Source organism: Meleagris gallopavo, chromosome 2 (genome assembly GCF_905368555.1).
Source record: "Meleagris gallopavo chromosome 2, MGAL_WU_HG_1.1, whole genome shotgun sequence".
In the NCBI taxonomy this organism is placed as follows: domain Eukaryota; kingdom Metazoa; phylum Chordata; class Aves; order Galliformes; family Phasianidae; genus Meleagris; species Meleagris gallopavo.
Genome location: NC_139405.1, coordinates 48,701,749 through 48,725,443, shown reverse-complemented (window position 1 = coordinate 48,725,443; position 23,695 = coordinate 48,701,749). Strand labels below are relative to the sequence as shown.

Here is a 23,695-nt window from a genome sequence, read left to right as displayed (position 1 = left end):
AATGTTGTCATAACTCTGATGGGAGCCAAGAGTTTCCATAAAAGTTAAAAAGAGAAAGGAGACATAAAACCAGACTGCTCTGTCAAGTAGTGTTTTCAGGCTATATTTGCAGGCAAAAGCACAGGATGCAACACAGCCACCACCTAGTACAGTGAGGTCTGAGGTTCCAGTGATGTCACTGCTGATTTTTAGAATTCTACTCTCTGTTTTGTGAAGCTATACCAGCAGCATTTTCCTTAATCTGGTCTGGACTTGGCAGAGGTAAATTTCCAATTAGTATTTTCTTCCTTTCTTTCTTTTTTTTTTTTTTCCCAGAAGCTGTATTGCATCATAGACATCACCTAATTTTATCAAGTGCCTATAGGTCAGGGATCTGGCATGTGTCATTTCAGTTCTGAGAGGATATTTCCAGTAAATGTGTTTTTCATTTTATATTTAAGAATGAATGTGGAGATGACTCAAAAAACTTCATGGTAAATTGCAACTGAACTTTAAAAAATTGATTTGGCAAGGCTTCTGAATGCTCATTGTGTTACGGTATGAATATCAGTAACTGTCTTAAGAGATAATCAGAAATTCTTCAATAGGGAAAAGTCAAGGAATACTGAACAAACTACTTCTGCAAATACATTGGAACATAACTAGACTCAGAAAAAGAGCTGGTAAATGTTGTTCTATATTGAACTAGAAGTAGAGAAATAGGTTTTGTGCATATGGGCAATTAAAACAAAATTCTCTTTGTGAAAAGAAGTAGCTCTGTTCACTTCAGGACAAAGTGTCATGGGATCAGGATGATTGAAGTTCTGTCTATTTCTTCCTGTGTGATTCTTGTCATACTCTTTAATTACTGCTTCTCACTGTTAAAAAATGTTATATACAAATCTGTTGTGGAACTTAATTAATTGCTTGTATATGCCCTGAAATCTGCAGAAATACTTTTAAAATAAATTGGTTCTTCCTCCCAATATTTTATATTGCAACCAGAGACTATAAATGAGGAGTGATAATCTTTTGATATAATTATTATATAATCGTTATAGTTATTAAAAGTATTATAATGATTAATTATAATAGCCTAGGTGATCCCTGAATTTTGCAGTTCAATTTGAAGGTCAATCCTATGCAATTTAAGCAGGCACTCTGTAAGTACTGACCACATGCTTAAAGCAAATGCTTTGTAGATTGAAGTCCAAGTATTGGCAAACCACTGAATTTTAAATCTGTGATCACCTTATTGGTGAGGGATATTCATATTGCCCTGAAGTGTTATGTCTTTTGATGAACTCTCATTTCATTTAAAAAATAGTTAATTCCTATTAACATAAAACAAAGCATTTTCCTAATAATAATTGCTTTAATTTTCACATGCAGTCCTTGGAAAGTGTTCTAACATTGCACATTCCAATGCTAACTTCATGTACTATCATCATCAATGGTCTTTCCACAGAGAAGAAGAAAGATCAAGTTTCTGTTAACATTCCCAACTACATCAGCCTGAATATTTCAAGATAGTAAACTTCCATATAAGTATTTTTTGTAAAAGCCAACACGTCAATTTTTGAAAAAATAAAACCCATAAGATCAAGATTACAACACCTATCTTTATTTCACATTCTGCATCTTCTGGAGAACTTACAAAACACCAACTTCAGATATTGTTAAAACTGATATCCAGCAATCCTGGTTATGCGTCAAACAATCTGTGTTTTTAATCTCCCTAATCCAAGGGAAATAAAAAAATATTTTGATATCCAGTATTCACAATAAAAAATACAGTACATTTAAACTTCCTTGTCTACATTGTATGCTAACTATGCTATAATATAAGTAATATGCTAAGAAAATATGTAACTTTCTTCTTAAACCATGAGTAAAAAAAATCACTCATCTGGAATGATTTCTCTCAAGGATGAAGCAGTTTTGGCCAATTAGGTATTGTATTGCCAAGCTGTCTTTTCAAACATTCCGCTAGACTCAATATGCAAAGGGAGCAAGTGTGAACTCTGCTTTTTGAAAGCACATCAGAAAAGGCAGTGTCACCTATTCTAGAACTAGGAGACTGTGAAAGCACTTGTATGCAATGAAGTTCATCAGACTCAATTAGACTGTAAAAGAAAAAATATTATTAAAGAATAAAATAACACAACTTTTCTCCAGAGGACTATTTTTTTTTTTAAGCCTGTAGCCTGTGATTAGCCAAATGCAATTTTGTAGCCTTATCAGCAAGTCTTCAGTGTACTGGAACTCAAAGTGTCTGCTATGAAAAAATGTAAACACAGTAAGTGGTTGTTCTAGCACTGACATACATTCCTCTAGAAGGGAAGAAAAATTTGTATGCTGAAAATAAAACATGAAAGCCAGCCAGTAAATAAATGCATAATAACTTGCTTTTATAAGAAAGAATACTTTTAGTTTATAATAAGTAATGCTTGTAAGTGCAATGTTTGTAGCAATGTTTGCAGATGGAAAGATTTGTGGCTGGAAGACTGTAGTTAAGAGATCAACAGTGCTGCACAAAGGATGTTGGACTCTGCAGAGAAATGCATGCTGCTAGACACCAATAGCAAAGTAAGGTGTAAAGCATTTTGCCCATTCTCAAAATCTGCTGAATTCAGAGAACAGGTAAGGACTCAGACCCTCTGCTGAAGCACAGGAACAACTCCTCAGGATCAAGGGTCCTTCAGGTGGTGGGTGTCAAGCAGATTCAGTAATTAAATGTCTGTTTCTAAGTGAGGAGTAAGACTCTTCTACTTGTGGAAATTCTTTTGTCTTTATTCAAAAGTGCAAGACCTAACAGAAAATTGATACAATAAATCTTAAAACTGCCCCAGTCTATCTGTGTTAGTTCTAAATCCTGAACTTCTCATGTTGGTGCAATTAGTCTCAACTAAGACAGTGGTTAGCTTGACAGAACAAGTGTAACAGTCAAGAATGTAAGTTAACCTTAACTAAATACTCCATCTTTATCTTCATATTACACACAACTGTACAATATCAGTGTTCAGCTGTAAATGTCTAAAATGCTGTTAATGAAAGGCAAGATGTCAGTGAATAACTTTCCAGGAAGAATTAAAATTTGGTGCTATTTGAGAAATATAATTTTAAATAAGGAAATGAGCAATCTCACAGCAAAGCAGGAAACTTAATTAAAAACTAGTGGTCATTCATGTAATGCTTATTTTGATGACCATAACCAGAAAAATGAGACATCAGGTTTTCTGTTCCCATACAGCCTTACTGGGCATTAAAAGGTGGCTATCTCTTCAGCTGTCAGGAGATAGAAAATTCTTCAAGCACTTAATGTGCTCTTCAAAACTTCTCTTTATATGAGGGGTGATATACCTCAAAATTTTTTTCATACTGTGAGGAATTTCATACAAGCAGCTCTAACTTGGAGTCTTTTTAAGGTTCTCTGCAATCAACGGAACCATGGATGGAAGTGTGATGTTAAATCTTCTGTATGGTCTTTGTCTAAGGTTCCTCAGCTAGAAGCTGTTGTACGGTTATAGTGAGAAGGTGGTTAATGGAAGTGTTCACTGGAAGTTTAATATCCTTGGGAAAATGCATAGAACCAGAACTTTTGTATTTAATTTGCTTGTTTGCTATTTAAATATGAACAGAATAGTGAAAATTGCAATAATGTCTATATCAGTAATTTCTAAAATTCTCTTCAAGAAATGATCCATTTTTTTTTAATGCAGCAGTATTTTCTTTCCTCTAAAGAAAAAAATATAGTGGCTACAATACAGCAGTAGAAATATGTCAGCATGTTGCAAAGCAGTAAATTAGAGCCAGTAGTGCAAAAAACAAGTGATTCATTGGATGGTGGGACATAACTCCCTAAGAAATCAGCACTACCTGCCTCCTGGCAGTGCACATGCCCTCTGCAATGTATCACAGCAGCTGGAGACTTCTTGGAGATCTTCAGCATGCACAGAAAATTGCTTGAGATGATTGAGGTTCCTCCAAAAATGGCTGTGTGCTTGTGGCAAAGACCTATCTCAGGAGTCTGGGAATGCTTTTATGATGGTTTCATATGCAGGAGGAGGGGTTTGTGTGGAGTGGCAGATACGGAGGCTGTTATTAGACCAGTGGAATTCAGGTCGACTTAAACTGTTGGTTGTGCTTCCCACGAGGGTTGTAGTGGTGTTGGTGGGAGTGAGAGTGATCAGCTGACTGTTTGTCTCCACAGGGAGGGGAGGAGACTGCAGGAAAGGGTGGAAGGTGGATGCGCGGAAACTTGACTTCCTGGGGAAAGAGTTGGCTTGCTCCAAGGAGGCTTGTCGCTGGAAGGTGAGGCTGGCCAGACTGAGGTTGCTTCGACGTTCACAGCTGCTGTTACGGTAAAATCCAGTCCTGCTAGAAGAGTGGGATGTGGGTCTGGACCGGCGAGTGAAGGGTGAAGAATTCCCCTGGGAAATGTGGGCACTAGCTCTGCGACGGGACAAGCAGGTGAATAAGGCCCAGATGATCCCTCCAATCACTAGTCCAATCAACATGGACACTGTGAAGGCTATTGTTACGTGCTCTGAAATACAACAGAAATACACAGTAAGGATACTTCAGATCTGAAGCATAACCTTGCCTGAAAATGATTTGAATGTGGCAGCCTCCTTAAAAGATGAGAAAACCTATACACATTTGTGCAAAATACACAAACCTTTACAGCACAATCAGAGGAATTCACACTGTCCTCACTACAGGGTATTTTTTTATTTATTTTGCAGAATTCAACAACATTTGGAAAGTAGCTTGCATTTAATACCAGCCTCTGTGCCAATGCAAGGGAAAAATCTTAGTCTCTCTCATAAATGGCCACCAAGAAGCACCAAGGTGTGCTTATGAAACCACCAAGCTTTTTCTTCTGTGAGCAATACAAAGTGTGGATTTTGGCAGGCTTGCCATCCTTTTCATAGGTATTTATATTCTATGTGTATGTGTTTACTAACTTACCTATTACAAGTGAGATATATCCATGTTCTTAGAGGATTAAGCCCTGTATCTATTATAACAAGAGATCACATCCCAGACCTTTACCACTGAGAAAAATATACTTTAAATCCTTATAATAATTAGAGTAAATTACCATACCCTGAATGATTTAGGTTGAAAGTAACTGTCAGTAGTACTAAATCTATTGAATATTTCTCACCTCCCATGCTTAATTGGAAAATACACTGGTCTCCCATTGGGAAAATAAAGTATTTAGAGACTTGAAAATAAAAAAGAGCATGAGGAGTGTCATTTTCTCCCCTATGTATTTTCATAGGTGTAAAGGAATAAGATTTTTCTAACAGCTCAGGTACTTCAGAAAACTTGTACATTTATAATTTTGAATAAGGCCTGAAACAAAAGGAAAATATGTACAGATCCCCTAAAAATACAAGCAGGGTTTAGATCACAAGTGAGATGAAACTCTGTGTTGACTATTTATTGTGAAAAGAGGAAATGAGTGAAAGAGAGCCATAGAAATATTTGGAATGATTATTCTGTCTGTGTTATGATGCTTGTGAAGCACTTCTGTTTAGAAGGAGAATGGAAAGGAATCAGGAAAAGAATATTGAGGAGTTTATTCATTCAGTACTTTTTAGGACAGATGAAAATGTAAGGAGGCCCAGAAAATTTGAATTCTAATTAAGCCACTGGCATTTTGGATGTATATACACTCCTGTTGTTGCTTGTTTGTAATCTGTTTTCAGATAGGTTTCTGATCACAATACTCTGCAAAAGATAGAATAAAGATGTAGGTGATAAAGCACAGGACAGTTCTGCAATGCACATCTTTCTGTTAAAAACACTTTCTGTCCTTTTGATCAGAGGCAGACCAGACTTGTCTTCGAAATATTATTTTTCCTCAAGCCCTCATTTTTAAAACTAAAAAACTCTTGACTGGGCAAACAGCAGCAGAAGGACAAATGCTTGTTGTGTTTTTGCAAGAGCTCATGAGTAGCAGCCTCCTGTGTTGCAACTCCTGACTGCAGATCAGAACCTCATCACCATTAGTAGCCTTTTGAAAAACACTCAATGATTCTGTGCTTTATAAAGATATATTCAGAGACATGGCAGGCCTTACTGTACCGTTTTTCTTTATGTCTAAGAAACAGTCTACTAGGCTGTTTTAATGTGTTTAGCATCTCCAGTTGCTGCATATTGCTCCTCATACTCCTGAAGATGGGAAGGAAGAGCCAGATCTTGATGACCCTCAGTGAGGAGAGCCCAAAGGGTGTTCTAAAGATACCTTCCCAAACACCAGAACTGCAGTCTGAGCATCCCTTCTCTTGTCCCAGGATGACCATGGGAAAGAGGAGCAAGAGCTAAACCTTTTTTAGATTGATTTCTTTCCCATCTTGCCATGAATTCTTGTTACAGTATTATATTTTGAGATGGTCAAGAAGTCCTCCAAACACAAGTGTCTGTGCTGCTTCTCAGTATCCTTGCTCGTATTTGGGCTCCTGATTCTAGTAGAGAGGAGAAGGTGTTTTCAGAGAGGCTCAAATGGAAGATAAGCTCTGTTAGACAAACTAGCACGTTTGGCTCAGGTACTGTCATTCACCACGGCAAGGGTTTGTCCCTGCATCCCTCTAGCCGTAATTTTCACCACCTGCACAATCTAATCAGTGCTTCACAGTTAAAAGCAGATGAGGGAATTGACAAAGGTATCGAGCGTAGCTCTTTAGTCTTTCTCATGCACAGTTCCCCTGTGCTAGAGGTACAGCACAGGCAATTATCCTTTTTGATAATATCTTCATTTTCTTTAACTTCTTTTATTCTCTTATTTTTCTACCTCTATGTTTGAATGCAAAAATAGAGGGTCAACTTATTCTCTGGGGAAACACAGCTGGGCTAACTCTAATTATTGCAGTCCCCATGTAGTAACCCCTATCCTCTCATTTCAATTTGTACCTAAGTTTGATTCTTCTGGTTCCTATTATAGAAATATCAGTAGATCTATGGGTTACTGGTATTTTTTTTCTTTCTCTTCCCAGACTATCCCTGACAGTGGGAACAGTGAGAGCACACTAATAGGCCAAACTTGCTTTTTGTTGACTCCCTGAAGACGATGAATTCCACTGAAATGTAATTTAGTTCTAAAAACTTACACTGAATCTATGCTCATTGATTTCTTCTTTAGAACGTCCAGTGATCACAGCCCTGAGGTGCATTGGAGAAAATACTACAAAACAGAAAAATCAAAGGCAGAGCGGGACTTGCTGCACCTGGGATTTTCAGGAGAACAGCTGGTCTTCACAGAGTTGTTTTTCTCGTCCTTAATCTGGGCAGTGCCAGGGCAGATTTAGCCTTTCAGGAGAGCAAGTGCAATACTGCTAGGATGTGTCTCCTAGGGAGTTGTTACAATATCCCATGGTTTACTGAGGGCTGTGCATGCTGTTCTGTCCTTTGCTTTTAGAAGAAGAGGAAAAAACATTTGGGGACATGTAGGGATGCTGACACTAACTTCCTTGGTGCCAGTTCTCTAAATATGTTTTAAACAGTATGTTTCTCAGGTTATTCACGCTTCTTTATTTGCTTACGTTACAAACTGAAGAGATTGGGCATCTCATCTCAGTCAATTTTACCTCCTGATCCTCAACAGCAGCTGAGAAAAATGATAAAAGTTTTTTAACAGTAGAAAACAATGAGACTTCCAGATACAATGTTAGAAACAAAAGGAAACAAAGCATAATCCAAACCTGCTGCAAGATTAACAATTTGATACATTAGCTTCTTCAACTTTCTTATCTATGGTCCTTCCACTGTACCCGTGTTAAAAAGGTCAGAGTTTCAGACTCTACTTTTCTTTCTGCTGTAGTTGTTGCAGATTTCTTTAAGCCTTTTACAACAGGCTCTTCAGCAGAGTCTGTTGTGGTAGGACGGGAAAAGTGTTTAAAACTAAAAGATAGGAGATTTAGACTGGATATAAGAAAAAAGTTTTTTTACAATGAAGATGGTGAGGGATTGGAAAATGTTGCCCAGAGTGGTGGTGCATGTCCTGTCCCTGGAGACACTTGAGGTCAGGCTGGATGGGGGCCCTGAGCAACCTGATATAGCTGTAGGTGACCCTGTTTATTGCAAGAGAATAGAATGAGATGACTGTATGGGAACTGTTGATCATGGCCAACCTCTGATTGACCACCTGAGGCAAGAAATGAGTCAGCCATGGGAGCACAGGTGAAGGCAATGAAGCCTGGCTCCACCTCTCCTAGATTCCATTTAAATGCTGACTGCTACTGAGGAAAGATCTCTTTCTGATGATTGCTCCTTGTGGAGTTTATTGCAAGCCTACAACATCAGTGGGCATTTTTCATTTATATTTCCACTGCGATGATCCTACTTAGCCTAACCTCTGTACACCTACTGATTGCACAATGACCATTAAGGCTCCCTTCCAACTCAAATGATTCTACAATTCCATGAGCTATATGTCTGAAGCATTACTAAGCATTTTATCAAAGTTTATAGTCTCCAGCAAGTCCTTAATGCACGGTAGAATCCATGCAGAAGAAATTTGGAAGTCTTTTTAGTAAAGATGATAGAACATCTGACAAGGTGCTTTTGAAAGAAGTTCTTCCCATCCAATTTAGGCATCAGTAGCAGAGACAATCAATCTGCAAGTTTTCTGAGAAGAAATATCTTAGGTAAATTTGACCAGGAAATTAACAATACAGCCTTATTAATTCACTACTGTGAAAAGTTAAGACAGATGCGCAATTCTCCTGTCACTATGCTCGTAAATGCACACAAGTGCAAACTCTTCAGCTGGCCAAGTTCGTGAAAGGATAGTAATATCATTTAAATTATGAAAGAGCAAATTCACAGAGAGCTTCCCAGGGTAAGAATAAGGGCAGCAGGGGGAAAAGTACTGAATGCAAAGAACAGAGAAATGGAAAAGCAACATTCAGTGTACACATAACTTGAACCTGAACTGCATCATTTCCTACAGTTACCAAAAATGGGCCAGACAGTCCCTTAAAGCATGTCATCTGATCATGCTGTTGTCAAGTGTAAGGTGGTAGATAACATCCTTATGATGGTAGCTATTTCATCCCTGGTAGATGACTAGTAGATCACTGATTTCTAGTAGATTACTCAAATATTGCAATCTTCTTTGTTTCAGAGCTATTAATTTTTTCTTGTTTCTCCATTAAAATAGAAATAATAAAGTAATTTTAGAAGTTAAAAGTAGTAAGACAGTTTGTTAATCAAGAATGGCATTGCTTTGCATAAGAACTTAGCTTGCTATAAAGATGTCATGCATATTGTGTTAGTTTGTGTTCCTTTTCATTTACTTCAGTAACTGAGAGTAGTTTTGCCATCTGTTCTTCCTTTCACTTGCTCAGTAAGTGCATGACATGAAAACTTTGTCATGGGGGATCCAGCAAGCTTGTTTGTAGAATATATCACCTACAAGTTGCTTGATTTCAGCTGTATGAAAAATGAGAAAAATCAGAACATAATATTATGTTGCATAGTGAAAAAGAGCTATCTTTGTATTTTCCATTCAAATTTTTGAGGTTTTTTTTTCCATTTTAATATTTTCCTTCTCAAATTTTTATGAAGTCTTTCCTTTATGGCACGCCACATGCCAGTGACTAAAATCCTGTTCAAGGAAGTGAGCAGTCCTCCCTCTACATGCACGTAGACTTGCCTACAGCCTGCTTTGTCTCAAATGTGAAAGACCCTGAAAAGTAGCAGAGGCTTTAATCTCAAATATGAGGAAATCCAGCTCAGTTTCTGCTTCACCATGAAATTTTTTTCCCCCCAGATGAACACTTGGTGACAAAAGATGATACAAAAACTTGCAAACCAGAATGGGAATTCATTCCTGAATACTGCACAACTTAGTGCAGAGCACCAGCTAGTGTTTTTAAGTATGAACTGCACTTGTGAATGACAAATCTAGTAAGCTCACAGGTAAGAAAGATACTGCTTGCCTTTTGAAGTGAGGTTCATCACAGTCGACAGTGAATATTTGTAACACAGCCTGAGTCGTGAAGAACCAAACAGGAGCAGTCCAAATGTATTAAAGTTTTAATGAACTCATAAGATCTTTCTTCCTGCAGCCCTAGTACATATGCATACATAAGCTGGGGGAGCTGAAACTGCTCCTTCTCACAAATCCTAGGCAGTGAACATGAAAAGGAACACCCTGGCCCAAAGTGCTGCAATTTTTTCCCAGCACAAAAGATCTGAAGTAATTTTATTTCAGCTCTAGGAGCTCCAAGAAAACTTAGCTTGAGGCTGGTATTAGAAGCCAGCTCCTATGATGCTGTTGTTTGAGTGCAGAAAAAAAAAAAAAACAATTTCTCTGTAGCTGATAAGTGTTGACATTACTATCTTCCTGATAGCTGCCACTAATTGTATTAGCAAACCAGCCTCTCATTAATCATTTGTAGGAAGTCCATGATTCAGCTGGGTGGGTGAATTGGTTTCTTTGTGAAAGCAGTCAGCTGTAGTCTGAGTCATAGCCACAGCTTGTTAAGAAAATGTTAAAAATGTTACGTGGTATTTGTGAAAAGAGGGAAAGAGACCATCTAAAATACAAAGTGATTCAAGCACCTGTGATGCCCAGGAAGCAAGCATATGAGGATGGTATGGTCTGGAAAACAGAATCTGTGAGAAAAGCCAAAAGAAGGGCAGGCTGTATAGAATACAAATGTTAATAAGATAGGTTGTCAGAAATGTCATTCTACCTTTGAACACAGCTTGTAACAGAAATGTTTTATTCTACCTACGCCAGTGCTAGATTATTTTCTGTAGCCACAGAAAATAATTCTCCCACTAATAAATGAATTGTTGCTGCAAATAAAGCTTTTATATCCACTATAAATCAAGTAAAAAGTACAGAAATAAAGAATAAAATAAAGGAATTTCAGATTAGAATTGTAAAAGGTTTTTTTTATTTATGAGGACAAGAAGAAGCCAGAACAGATAGTCCACATGAGTGGAGTATCCACACTCAAATATTAAAGATCATAATACATATATCAATCAAACATTTTTGTAAAGTAGTTAACCTTGTCTCGAAAAAAAAAGAAGATAGAACAGTGAAAGCTCAAGACTCATATAGACATCATTTTGTGCAGTTCCTAAGATGTTCTTTGATCAGGCAAGCAAAATAGCTCCAGAAATATCTGCAAGTAAATTAATAAATTGACAAAGAAAAAAAAAATGGCATTGTCTGTGTCTTTCAATGAATCCTGAGTTTGAAAAGCAGAGTGGACAGCTGTTTGCTAGCAGGTTAAATTTTCAAACAAGCCACCTACTTAGAAAAAGATTGCCCTCTGCTGGAAATTCATGTTGGAAATCTAAATACTATGTAAATTACTTAATTCTAATTAAATAAGATCAAAAACAAACAAATAAACAAAAAACCTAACTAAATAAACATCTAGATGAAGGATAACAGAGAAGCATTGAGCTGTGCTGCCATAAGCACTTTAGAACTGGTGTTTTCAGAGACACTGAAAGTCAGGTACAATAAAGCACAATGTAAATAAATATTTGGAGAGTTAGTGAAGTATAGTTTGTATTGATTTGCGTTTCTTTGCACATATCTGTGCTGATGATGAAATGTGATGATAAGTCAGTTCCTGTTTCTTGCTATCGAGTAGTGTCCAGAATGAACTTTCTCTATGAGTGCTTTTTTTTTTTTTTTTTTTTACTATCATTCACTGTGATAAAACTCCTGAACAAAATCCTATAAAACCAACTCAGATGTAATAATGTTGCTTTGATATTACTGGCAGTTTAATTTTTTACTGGAATGATAAATAAAGAGTAATTGTAATAATCAGAAGGAAACATCTAAGATAGAGATGTCACCATGTTTAATTTCATGCCTTTGGCATAACTGTGCGAAACCAAGCACAGATTTCTCTGTGCAGACAGAGATAGAAACTTTGTTACTGCATGGTTTCATTGTAACTCCTGATGCATTACAAAGGGAGTAATGTAATTTTGATCTTTTTTTGCATGCGCAGCACAGTCCTCTGGCAAGAAATTCTTATCAACCTCAAAAAAAACAGAGCACAGGCCTAAGCTAAATGTCCTCTGCATGGATCTAAATCAAACAATAAAACACAATTTGCCACAGTGCAATATGGCTTCATTGTTATTATTTAATTGATAAGATTATTTTACAGAGCCTGAGAATAAAATTATTTCCTGTATGAAGAAGATAAGTGAATAGAGTGATGTTGTAATGTTAAAGAGGATTTCTTGAAATTCTTTTTAAAAAAGAGTAAACAAACAATCAAAAAAGCTACCTTCAAGAAATCCAGGGTTACTACAAAGCACAGATTTTTCAGGTTACTGGGAAGCCTACAGGCTTTGTATCGTCCTCAGTCCTACTACAGCAATCCTACTACAGCAATCCTACTGCCTGTGGTCTGAGACCAAAAACCCAAACACAGCTTCAGGTGGCTTACTGTGAGAACCCACAAAAGGCTGAGAGGGATTTATACTGGCAACCTAAGATTTATTAGAATATAAAGAATACAGAATATATTAGAACATCAGATGGAGTCTTTTAAAAGAGAAAAATCAAGGTGATATTTCGGACTGTATAGTGCATCCTACAAATGGTGATTCTCAATGCAGTGCTTTTTGGAAATGCTGCAACTTCTGCACATTTGCTGCCGTATCAGAAGTGCCTCCTGTCAGCAAGAGGCAGGACTTAGTTTCTTCTCTTCACTGGTCAGCTCAGCTTCTTCCAGTAATCAGCCTCTCCTTCACAGTTCCATATCTCTTAATCTCCATTGCAAATGTACATCATATATCAGCATAAATGGGCTGCCCAGGCAGGTGGTGGAGTCACTGATCCTGGAGGTGTTCAAGGAATGTTTGGATGTTGTCTTGAGGGATATGGTTTAGTGAGAATTACTGGTGATAGGTGGATCGTTGGGCTGGATGATCTTGTAGGTCTTTTCCGACCTTGGTGTTTTTGTGATTCTGTGATAAACAAAATTAATGAAACTGATAGATACGTGCATCTTGGAAGAAGATGAAGAAAATCTAGTAGAGTAGTGGGGGCCTCAAATTGTAAAATTTCTCAAAAAAGGTCTCTTCTCATTCAGAACACTTTTGCCTTTGAAATATTGCCACAGAGTACTCTGCTGACAGCTTTAACATGGGTAACGCCTGCTCAAAAGTAGCTTAGAACGAAGATAGTATTTAGTGTTTTATTTATTGGATATAGCTTTATAGATTTATAGATACAGATTATTAAGATGTAATTTAGTGTTTTATTTATTGTCTTTTATTTATTTATTTTTGAGATTGCTAAAACTACGGCCTTCTTGTGATGAGAATGCAGAATGTTGTCCAAATTTGAAGAATGGGAAGAAGAGGAACCATTTGTGAATTTTGATGAATACTGATCAATATTCAATAATACTGACCAGTATCTAATAAACAGGTGTTCAAGTAGCAGGAAAAGGAGTCTGTATTTAAATCACATTTTCATATTTTTATTTTATTTATTTTTGCTGCAAAAATACTTGAACTAAATCTATTTAGCAGAAATGCCAAGTCATGGCCTGAAGTAATGATTGAGCACCTGGTGGGAAGGCAGTGCCAACCCAGGGGCCCAGGGGAACTCAGGGACATGCAATGCAATGACCAGAAGGGATAAAGCCAGGATCCATCCCTTCCCAGACTTCAATTAAGTATTGGCAGTGGAGGTGAGAACATCTCTCTGGAAATCCCTGCCTGTCTGAGGTGTTCTGAAGGTAAACAGCTTTTTTTTTCCTTTGTTTCTGTAGTTTTGGATACTGCACTTGGGCTTGTCCGCACTTGCTACAGCCTGGGATTCTGCTTCCCCATTGTCACTGCTGTGTTTTCCATCACATTACGACATTACAATCTAGTAGTGCAAAGAGATTTCCTGCTACACTTATCTTCCTCAGAAGTTGGATATCATATTGAATATGTGGTTTTGAGACTACATAAATACATTTACATGTGGTAGTACTGTACTTCTCAGTTACCAGCAATGGAGAAATTTGAGCTTGCCTTCTCTTGATACTTTGTGACAGTCTATCAATTTCAGATTTTTCTTGCATCAAATATGAATCTGAATATCTACTTCAGTGTGATTTAGGAGTCTTAATTAAGCGATATTGACAAAAATCTGTGCAACCACAACAAGCTTCAACAGAAGTCGCATGTCTACCTTGGTTCACTCATTCTTCCATTATACTGGTTAGAGAGATGGTATCAATGTAATTTTTAAAGCAAAAATTTTGAAAGAAAGTTATGATAATGGTCAAATATCTCACAGTCTGTGTTAACAGGCTGGATTTTGAATTAAAATGTCTGAGACAGGGAATTTATTTTCTAGTAAATAAGATGCTGGAGAAGCAAGGCAGAGGCCTCTTCTGAGAAGAAAATGCCTTGGCTGTATTCTTCAATAAGTACGTGTCAGTGCCCAAAGTAGTTTTTGCATTGTATTGAGCATGATGTCTTTTTATCCCCCCAATTATTTTGCTGAATAATTCATAGATGTCATTTTAATAACAACCCTGTATATTTGTGTTATGGATGTAGCTTTGATTGAAGTGTTTTAGCAGACGACTCTAAAGTTTTTCAGCAAAAACCTTGTTTATTAATACATGGAAATCAAACTCTCCTGAGTTTCTTTTCTATCTCCTTAGGAGGAAGGGGATTTATTAATCATCTTGGAACCAAATCCACAGCATTTCGAGAATGCAACTGATAACTTTAAATTTTTATTTTATTTTATTTTATTTTATTTTATTTTATTTTTTTGTTAGGAGCTGTTAGGAGCATAATTCAGACTTGATTTATATAAACTTTAGAATTATACAATATAAAATTTGACTAGGTAGTCTTTATTAAGGTTGTATAGGCAGTGAAGCTTCCTACTTTGAAAGCAGGCGAATAAGAAATAGTCAAAGGGAGATGATTATGAAATGAGGACAATCCTACAAAGACAAAGGCTCATTCCTGAGTCATGATTTTATTCTGTGATCTCTTTTTATTGTGGACATCTCATACATGCTTCAGATTTATCTTCTGCATTAGGCTGAATTGCTTACAGCCATTCGTTTGGCTCATAAACATTTTCAACTCCTGGTTTTATGAGCTACAGTGGTAAAATGGAAACTGAATATAAATACAGAGCATTTGCCTTCAAAAATTTCTACCAGAAGAACTGAGACAGAATCCCAGCATGCCCAGAATGTATTAACCATGAATCTGAATCCTGCTAGGCTCTAGCAACTGAGCATACTGCTACGTGGATTTTATCTTGGGCAGAAAGCATAGCGTTGAGCTGCTTTTATTATGTCTCTGGTATGTTAATGCATCCACTTGTAGTGCTTGCAAGAAGAAACATACTTTCCCTAAAAATGAGATTTCTGGATCCAGTGAATAACTAAAGCATTACTCTCTTGGCAGACAATTCATTTAACAACAAGAAGTGACACATACTTAGTCAATATATTAGGTGTGCCTGCCAAATATGTATGCACTTTTAAATTAATATTTAAATAATATTATGAAGAAACTTTGCCTCATTAATCTACTACCTTAGATTTATATCATTACTGCCAAAGATATTTACGTACTCGATAATTCAGTGTTTGGATGGTGGGGGTGGGACAGGGAGAGGAAAGGAGAAAAGAAGCAGTAATTAGGAGGCAACAAAATACATCCTGAGGATGACAGATGCTCATTTAAAAGAATAATTCATACACAAGAAGAAACAGTACTCAAGAATAAGGCTGGTCTTACACATTTTTGTTTCTTTCATCCAGCTATGGTAATACCCTTTTCTTTGGACTTGCCAGAAGAACGGCAAGGGGGGAAAAGGGGCCCTCATTAGTATCTACTTTCATCTCTGTGACAAGCTTGCATTTAAGGCCTTGGAATCGATTTACATACTAGCTTCCTGAATGCAAAGCTGATTAATGATAAAAACCCCTTTGCTTCTATGATTGAAATACATGCTTGTTTCACATGCTTGTCAAATCTTTTACTTCATTGACAGTAAAATAGATATTATTATTAAAAATTGGAATAGTCTGAACCTTGAGGAAAAATCATATATGATTTATCAAATTCTTGTTTGGGATTTATATAAAACAGTAATGGTCTAGTAGTGGATAGATAATAGTACCATTGAAAGCTAGACAGAAAATAAAACACAGCACCAGACTAAGACATAGTTCTTTTTTCTTGGGGAAATCAGTGTGGGTAGAATATGTTTAGATTTGGTGTATGACCTTTACTCCTGTCCCTGATGAAACAGAGAGGAAGTGCTAACTTCCTACAGTATTTTGGAACCACCATACGAGGTGTTAGAAGGGACGGTGCAGCATCTGTTTCTTAGCTGCCTCATGTGCTTTTCAGCAACACTGGAAGGCATCACACAGATGTCACATGTCACAACAGATCCAGCAAAAAGTATTGCCACAAGAAAGAAATTCAGCTGAATATCTGGCCTTCTAATCATTACTTCTCAAACACACCTGGAGAGAAAAGAGACATGGTATACCCTGAAAATGTGATGAGGAAGATGATCAACACCTTTCTTCTTATTGCATTATAAGTAATAGTTTGATTTATCATGGGTGATGGTAGTATTTTTGGAGTACTTCACATGAGGAGGTGGGGGTCCTAGGTGCTATAAAACAGATTCACTGCTGTCGTGTTGTCACTGAAGGACAGATGTTTAGGTGTGTTTGCTGTAATTGCTGATTCCTTACCATCATATGCTTACTCTTCTCTTCTCTTCTCTTCTCTTCTCTTCTTTACTTCTTTCTTCTCTTCTCTTCTTCTCTCTTCTCTTCTCTTCTCTTCTCTTCTCTTCTCTTCTCTTCTCTTCTCTTCTCTTCTCTTCTCTTCTCTCTCTTCTCTCCTCTTCTCTCCTCTTCTCTCCTCTTCTCTCCTCTTCTCTCCTCTTCTCTCCTCTTCTCTCCTCTTCTCTCCTCTTCTCTCCTCTTCTCTCCTCTTCTCTCCTCTTCTCTCCTCTTCTCTCCTCTTCTCTCCTCTTCTCTCCTCTTCTCTCCTCTTCTCTCCTCTTCTCTCCTCTTCTCTCCTCTTCTCTCCTCTTCTCTCCTCTTCTCTCCTCTTCTCTCCTCTTCTCTCCTCTTCTCTCCTCTTCTCTCCTCTTCTCTCCTCTTCTCTCCTCTTCTCTTCTCTTCTCTTCTCTTCTCTTCTCTCCTCTTCTCTTCTCTTCTCTTCTCTTCTCTTCTCTTCTCTTCTCTTCTCTTCTCTTCTCTTCTCTTCTTTTTGTTAAACTCAAAACCTTGTAACTGTTTCTCATAGCATTAGCATTAGTTAAAAAAGATTTGTCCTGCCTGAGTCGCTATCCTAGGCTGTTTGCTGTTGCCTTATGACATCCCAAATCAGCTCAGGACTGTTGTTGGGGAACCAGGAAACAGGAGGCTCTTCTGATGATCTTGACCTGGTAGATCCCTCTTCTAGAGATCTTAGCTGTTTCAGCCAGAGGAGAGATGATGTGTACAGGTCCCAGCAGTTCTCTATCTACTATGATCATATCAAAATTCTGTGGAGTACTTTAATCACGTTCTTGCCACTAGAACACTTGAGAAGTACAAGGGGTTTTAGCTATCTGATACTTTCTACATTTCTGGCAGAGGATTTTTATGTGGTTTAGCATATAATAAAATCAATCACAATGAAGGGAAAAAAAGTAAGAGGTGTTGTTTGTTCAGGAAAATTACTGTTGTTCCTGAAGACATGCAGCAGAAATTTCTCTGATGCTGCTGTGCATAAAAGGGTGCGCAGCCCTTTAAGGATTGAGAAAAAGTCTGTCTTGATTCCTTTAGGAATGGTGCCAAGTTTTATTGGTGTAAACATTATTTCTGTTTTGTCAGGGTCTGACTGAAGTCCCACTCTGAAGTTTGTGATGGACAAAACCAAAACTAGTATGAAAAAAAAACATTACCCATTCAAATTAAACCTTTGATTAAAAGATCTGAAAACATGACATTACTGTTAAATTTCTGGTATCATAATATTTAATTGAGGAGGTGAAGGAGGAACTTAGGATCATAGAACATATGTATTTATAGGAAGCATTTATGAAAATGGAATCAGCTTTCTGTCTGACTCTGTGTCACTCTTTGTCACATCATCATCATTGTTTTCACAGCACTCATACAAAGCAGTACAGGGTATTTCTCTTTTTTTGTTTGTTTGTTTGTTAAATAGAGACACAAAATACGAAGAAATGAGCATTCTTATCTTCCAGAAATCCTACTTAAAATCTGCCTTCTAGTATGATCATTTTCACTAATGTCTTTGAGGGATCCATCCTGCTCTAAGTTCAAGTTGATCATAGAAAAATAAAGCAGTTCTAGTTTCTCTGGAAGAAAAAATGTATTATACACCATGTTAAGATCTCTTCCCCGGAAGTTCAATCACATTTTGAAATAGATAAAAAATTTTGGCAACTTTCTTGGAGGGAGGGAAGTGGGGGAGGGGGGCTGTGTGTGTCACCCTTACCTTTACTCAACACAGCTGCTAACCCATTATCTAAGTATATTTGCAGATGTACTCTTGAATAAAGTCAGAGAAACCTGCAGACCCATAGACTTGACCCATCTTTACTTTCTGTATTATAGCCTCTATCGTGCATTTATAACATTCATACAAATAGAACTTTCCAGTGCAGATAATATTTTGCACATGTTTTAGAGAAGTAATGCTCCAGCTAGCCCATATGAACAATATTTTCTGGCCTAAAATGGTCAAGAAAGGAGGTTTTCAAAGCAATTATTTTTCCCCTGAGTTTCTATTTATACAGTGGATTTTGAGAGCCTTCTGACTAAACTAAGAATTGCAGCCCTCCGTCCTATTCTTTATTTTCTACATTAGACTTCTTTTATGTTGGATTCTCCAAGTTTACATAGAACTAAAACGTACCAAAACCAATCAATGACAACATTTGGATTGTACTCTCTTCAAAGTAAGTCTGGGAAAGAATGACAAACTGCTATTTGCCACTAGAGGTCTTTAAGGGTTACATACACAGAAAGGTAGCTTTGGAGGTGTACAACTTTTACATTTTCAAGGCTTAAGATTGAAAAAGTAAAGGAGAAAACATTAAGCAGATGATGGAAAGCTAGGTAAACAATGAAGACCCAGCAGGGATCTGAGCCATTTATATGATTAGGAAAGAATAAGAGGGAGAGGTGGATGGAAGGTTTGTTTACACACAGTTGGTTCTCATTGTGATGGGGATAGAAATCTGCTCAGGATTTAAGTCTTTCATCCTCACATACTGTGAGGTGAAACCCTGAGTTGCAAGTTGCAAGAACTGTCTCAGTATCCCTGATGAGCCAGACATCAATCAGACTCTGAAATTCAAGTCTTAAACAACAGAATCATTAGCAAAGTGCATGATAGGGAACTCTGGGAAGTCTGAGTGACAAAATCATCACTGAGGATGTAGTCATTGTTTGTCAGATGAAGAGATATAGGACAAATGTGAGACCTAGCCATTTAGGTCAGAGTTCCCTATGTTTGAGAGCTGTGCTATAGTTTCTGTCAGTGCTGCCATTCACGAGTAGCATTTCAGTTCATAAAACAGGAGAACAGTGCAAAATCCTTAACCACTATTATTGCTAGACTGGTAACACAACGCAGCATATTAGAATATACTGGTTGACAGGTTGTGCAGAGAGGTTGTGGAGCCTTCAAGGTTCAACCAGAAAGGTTATGGAAATTTTCAAAAACAGCCTACATATTGTCCTGGGCAACTTACTCTGGGTGGGCCTGCTTGAGCAGGAGTTTGGCTAGACGACCTCTAGAGGTCCCTTCCAACCCCAGTATTTTTGTGATTCTGTTTCTGTGAATTATTTACTTGTTATTTTCCAGCAGACTATATAGACTGACTTCTTTAAAGCAAATAAGCACATTTTAATGAGGGGAAGATCAATGGACAGACAAAAGAGAAAGACAAGGAAAACTTCACATTATATATAAAATCATTTTTAGCTTATAAAATCAAGGGATAATGCTTAAAGTGACAGTGTCAGACAGTTCTCAGTCTTAAAGTACAGAATGCCAGTTGGGCACACAACACTCTATACACCAGACAAATACAACTGGGATTATAACTCAGGGGGAGAAAATCTTCTTAATAATTGTAATGGAAGTAATCGTAATGATGTATTACTTAAATAGATACTTGAGTAAAACTAGACTGGATTATAGTCTAGGAATCCAAGTTTATGCCAATTAAGATCTACTTACATTTTTTTCTCTCTGCTGTTGTCATATTCAACAGATCAAACGTACTACTTGAATTGAATTTCCTGATCTGAAAGTATTTTACCATTTACACTGGAGGAATAGGATTGTCTCAAAGCCATTTATTGTATTTAATTGTGTGCGACTGAAAATGCTTTTAGGAATTACAAGAAATGCACTCCTGGTTAAAATTGAAACATCTTTGTTTCCACTGTTCACTTACAAATCAAAATGAACTCAATAAAGACTATATTAAAACAATAAAAAATAAGATTAGTAGTTGATGGATGGGTACCAAAAGCTGAATTTCTCACTTAGCTAATGCCACTACAAATCTCCCTTTGAGACTACCAATAAAATCCAATGCAGACTTTGTTTACAGTCCCACGTGACTCCAACAGTGCTGAATTGCAGCAGAGGCTGCCTGTAAGTGCTTCTATCTCTGCCAAAGTACCATACTGTGGTGTCCTACAGCAAAATAGGACTGCAGAGGCTACACGGTTCCATAAGAGCTGGCCTCTAAAAGAGGAATGCTCCTGCATTCTCACAGCCAACTTCTCTGAAAAAAACAAATGCGCGTAAGAAGAGTCTGTGCAACTTCTGTAGTAGGGAACTACTAAAAAAATGAGAATCAGAATTCCAGAGAATGAAACAAACTTGTGAGTTCCAGCATGTCCACTTCCATGCTTGTTACGGTTTACACAGACTACATTTACTCACAAGGTCAGGATCTCTACCAAGAGAACGATGAGTTTAAACTAAAAGAGAGCATTCACATTCCTTTTTAGTTTCTTTTTCCTCACTTAATATCAAAGTGCTTTACAAAGACATCCAGTATCATTACTCCACTTTCTAGCCTAAGATACAAAAATGAAATGAGTTGCTTGTGACCTCCCAGTAGGAAAATATATGTATCAGCACAGGAAATGTGTCTGCATTCAGCAGACTCTTACATCACATGCTAAGGAAGAGAAGGAGCTTCTCTAAATCTTCTTATATAGTTATTTTCCACTTTTTCCTGGGGTACTTTCATGTAACAAAATTCCTAGTACTAGTTCCTGCTAATACATAATATTTTTTATCTTGACACAGTGCACAGATTCTTGAATCAGCCATTGCTCAATAATAATGGTAAGAGATATAAAAATAGATTGTATGATACATTCTTACAGTACCTGCTAATGTGTGTTAATGCTAAATAAAGGAGTTGATAGAGCTTTTTGAATGGAAAGGTTCTCTGCAAAGTCTCTTAGGATCAACTCACTAAATCTAATTACCTCTAGTGAGTTTCAGTATAACATACACTTTTACTTCACACTGTATGCATATCAGTTAACTAATCACTACCAAGTTTGGATGAAGGAAAACGGTAATAATGGATGATAAGAAGAATATTGAGGAAAATACATCGGGGAAAAAGTAAGGGAAATCAGATCATGAGATACCATAGAAAATTACCAATCATTTTACATTCTATTGGATTGAGAGTTTATTACAAAAGTTGCAATTTTGGTTTCGGTCTTTTTCATCAGTAGGTGAAACAAATCATGCCTGTCATGTAGGTACATCTATTAAACAGTTCAGAATGTCTACTTGATCTGAAACACACTTGAGTCAATAGACACCTTTTCACTGACTTCAGTAAGGGACTTTGTCAAACAATCAATTCTGCCCTAGTGGTTCCTACTGCTTTGATTAGTCAAAACTCATGATAAAACTTTGTCAAAGAAGCATTTAGTAAACAATTTTTTGCACTGCAAGAAATGCTAGCAAAATCTATTCATTAATTTTTGTTTGCGACATAAGGTTTGCATAGATGTATTTTTTTAAGGCAATTAACAACTAATGTCAACATCTACTTTAATGATATTCTAGAATAAGAAACAAAATCCTTACCCCAAAACTTTGGTGGCCACGAAACTGGTGAGTAAGTACTGTTCTTATCCATAACATCCAAATGATAGATATAAAATAGTATGTCCAAAGTGCAGCAATGGTTTTCTGAATGATTGAGATTTAGTGGTAGAAGTAATGCCTTTGTGCTGCTAGGAAACTTTTTTTTTTTTTTTGTCTGAAAGGAAATGGATGCATCACATTTCCTGCTTGTGAACTCGAATTAGCAAGTGCTTGCCTTATCTTGAAGCCCCACATGGTTCCTGAGACAGAGAAATAGTTTCCTTCTCGTCATTTCCTCAGCCAGAGCGAATTGACTTAGAACAATACCAAATCTCCTCTTTCCCTGAAACTTTTTGAACCCCAAAATGTTTGGTGGTAGAGAAATGCAAACTCCTTCCCCTCCCCCCTCCCCCCCCCCCTTACTTATTTTCTATGTTAAAGTACTTTCTCAAATATTCCACTTTCTCAAATATTCCGAAGAATTTACATCCTGTGGTAATTTCCTATAAGGAATAAAAGTGTGAAAGAAGCTTTTAAAAAACATCATTTCATTAGTACATTGATTTAGGGTATTCTGAGGAACTTGCAAGGCAGCAAGTACTGCTATTTTAATGAGTGTATTTTATATTTCCTCTGCCAATTCTTTTCCTTTCCACACCCCAGTCTAAATTATGAGATCTCTGGAACACAAACAGACATTGAGTTAATTGTTTTAATACTTTTAATACAATGTAGTGGTAAATCCCTGATGAAATGTGTAAGCACTGCTGCTAAAAATAATAAATAGCAATAGTAACACCCCTAAAAATAATAGCCAAAGTACTTGAGGATTCTGTTACAGAATTAATGGAGAGTGAATGGGAACCAATAAAATGCAAATTCATACATTTATATAAACAATTCTGTAGAACCTGATTTTAGCTATTTCCCTCTTTAATATATACATGATAATGGATCAAGTCTCTAGATATATATTTAAGGCAGTTAACATAAATATTCTCTGGTGAATTTCAGATGTCTGCTTTTTGAGGAATTCTATGAGATTTTGGTTTGACCATTAATAAAAAACGGAATCTACTTTCATCAGGAAACCCCCAAATTTAGGAATATTCAAATCTTAAGATTTGGACCTGTATTTTTTTATTGATCAGCAATTTTTTGTATGGATTTTTAAAAAATAGATATATATAAAGAATACTTAGAAATGGTACACTGATTTTATGGAAGACTAATTACCTTCAAAGTTGGTGCTTAAAACAAAATATCCAAATATTGATTTAGGTATCTGAATGAAAAGAAACAAACTGATTTTCACACGTCAGCAAACAAGATACAACCTAATGGGAAATGCTAGGTTTTTAGCTTGATAGGGATACAAATTCCAAACTACATTACAAGAATATAAAAATTAAAGAATGCTATGACTAAAATCATTTTTTTGCTCTAATAGAGATTGAAATATTAAAAAAAATAATTTTTGTAAACTGTTAAATGAAAAGATTAATATTTTTTAAAATGAATATGTCTAATGAGATGATCTTCGTGAAACAAGACT

At 36.7% G+C, this 23,695-nt stretch overlaps 1 protein-coding gene across 1 annotated transcript; it reads right to left on the bottom strand.

Moving 5' to 3' along the window:
* Positions 1-1,583: 1,583 nt before the first annotated feature.
* Positions 1,584-22,301, bottom strand: MYCT1 (MYC target 1). The gene is made up of 2 exons (XM_085217053.1): positions 22,141-22,301; positions 1,584-4,528 (listed from the first exon to the last, which is right to left on the bottom strand). Exons 1-2 carry the CDS (start codon positions 22,190-22,192, stop codon positions 4,002-4,004), a joined length of 579 nt encoding a protein of 192 aa, XP_085073179.1. The 5' UTR covers positions 22,193-22,301; the 3' UTR covers positions 1,584-4,001.
* Between the last annotated feature and the right edge of the window lie 1,394 nt (positions 22,302-23,695).

What these genes read in the sequence shown, in the direction of transcription:
- MYCT1 (XM_085217053.1), bottom strand. Translation starts at nt 22,192, where the DNA reads ATGGATAAGAACAGTACTTACTCACCAGTTTCGTGGCCACCAAAGTTT. An exon ending in GTGGCCACCAAAGTTTTGGG is followed by an intron (nt 4,529 to 22,140) that starts GTAAGGATTTTG and finishes GTTGTATTTCAG; the next exon opens with AGCACGTAACAATAGCCTTC.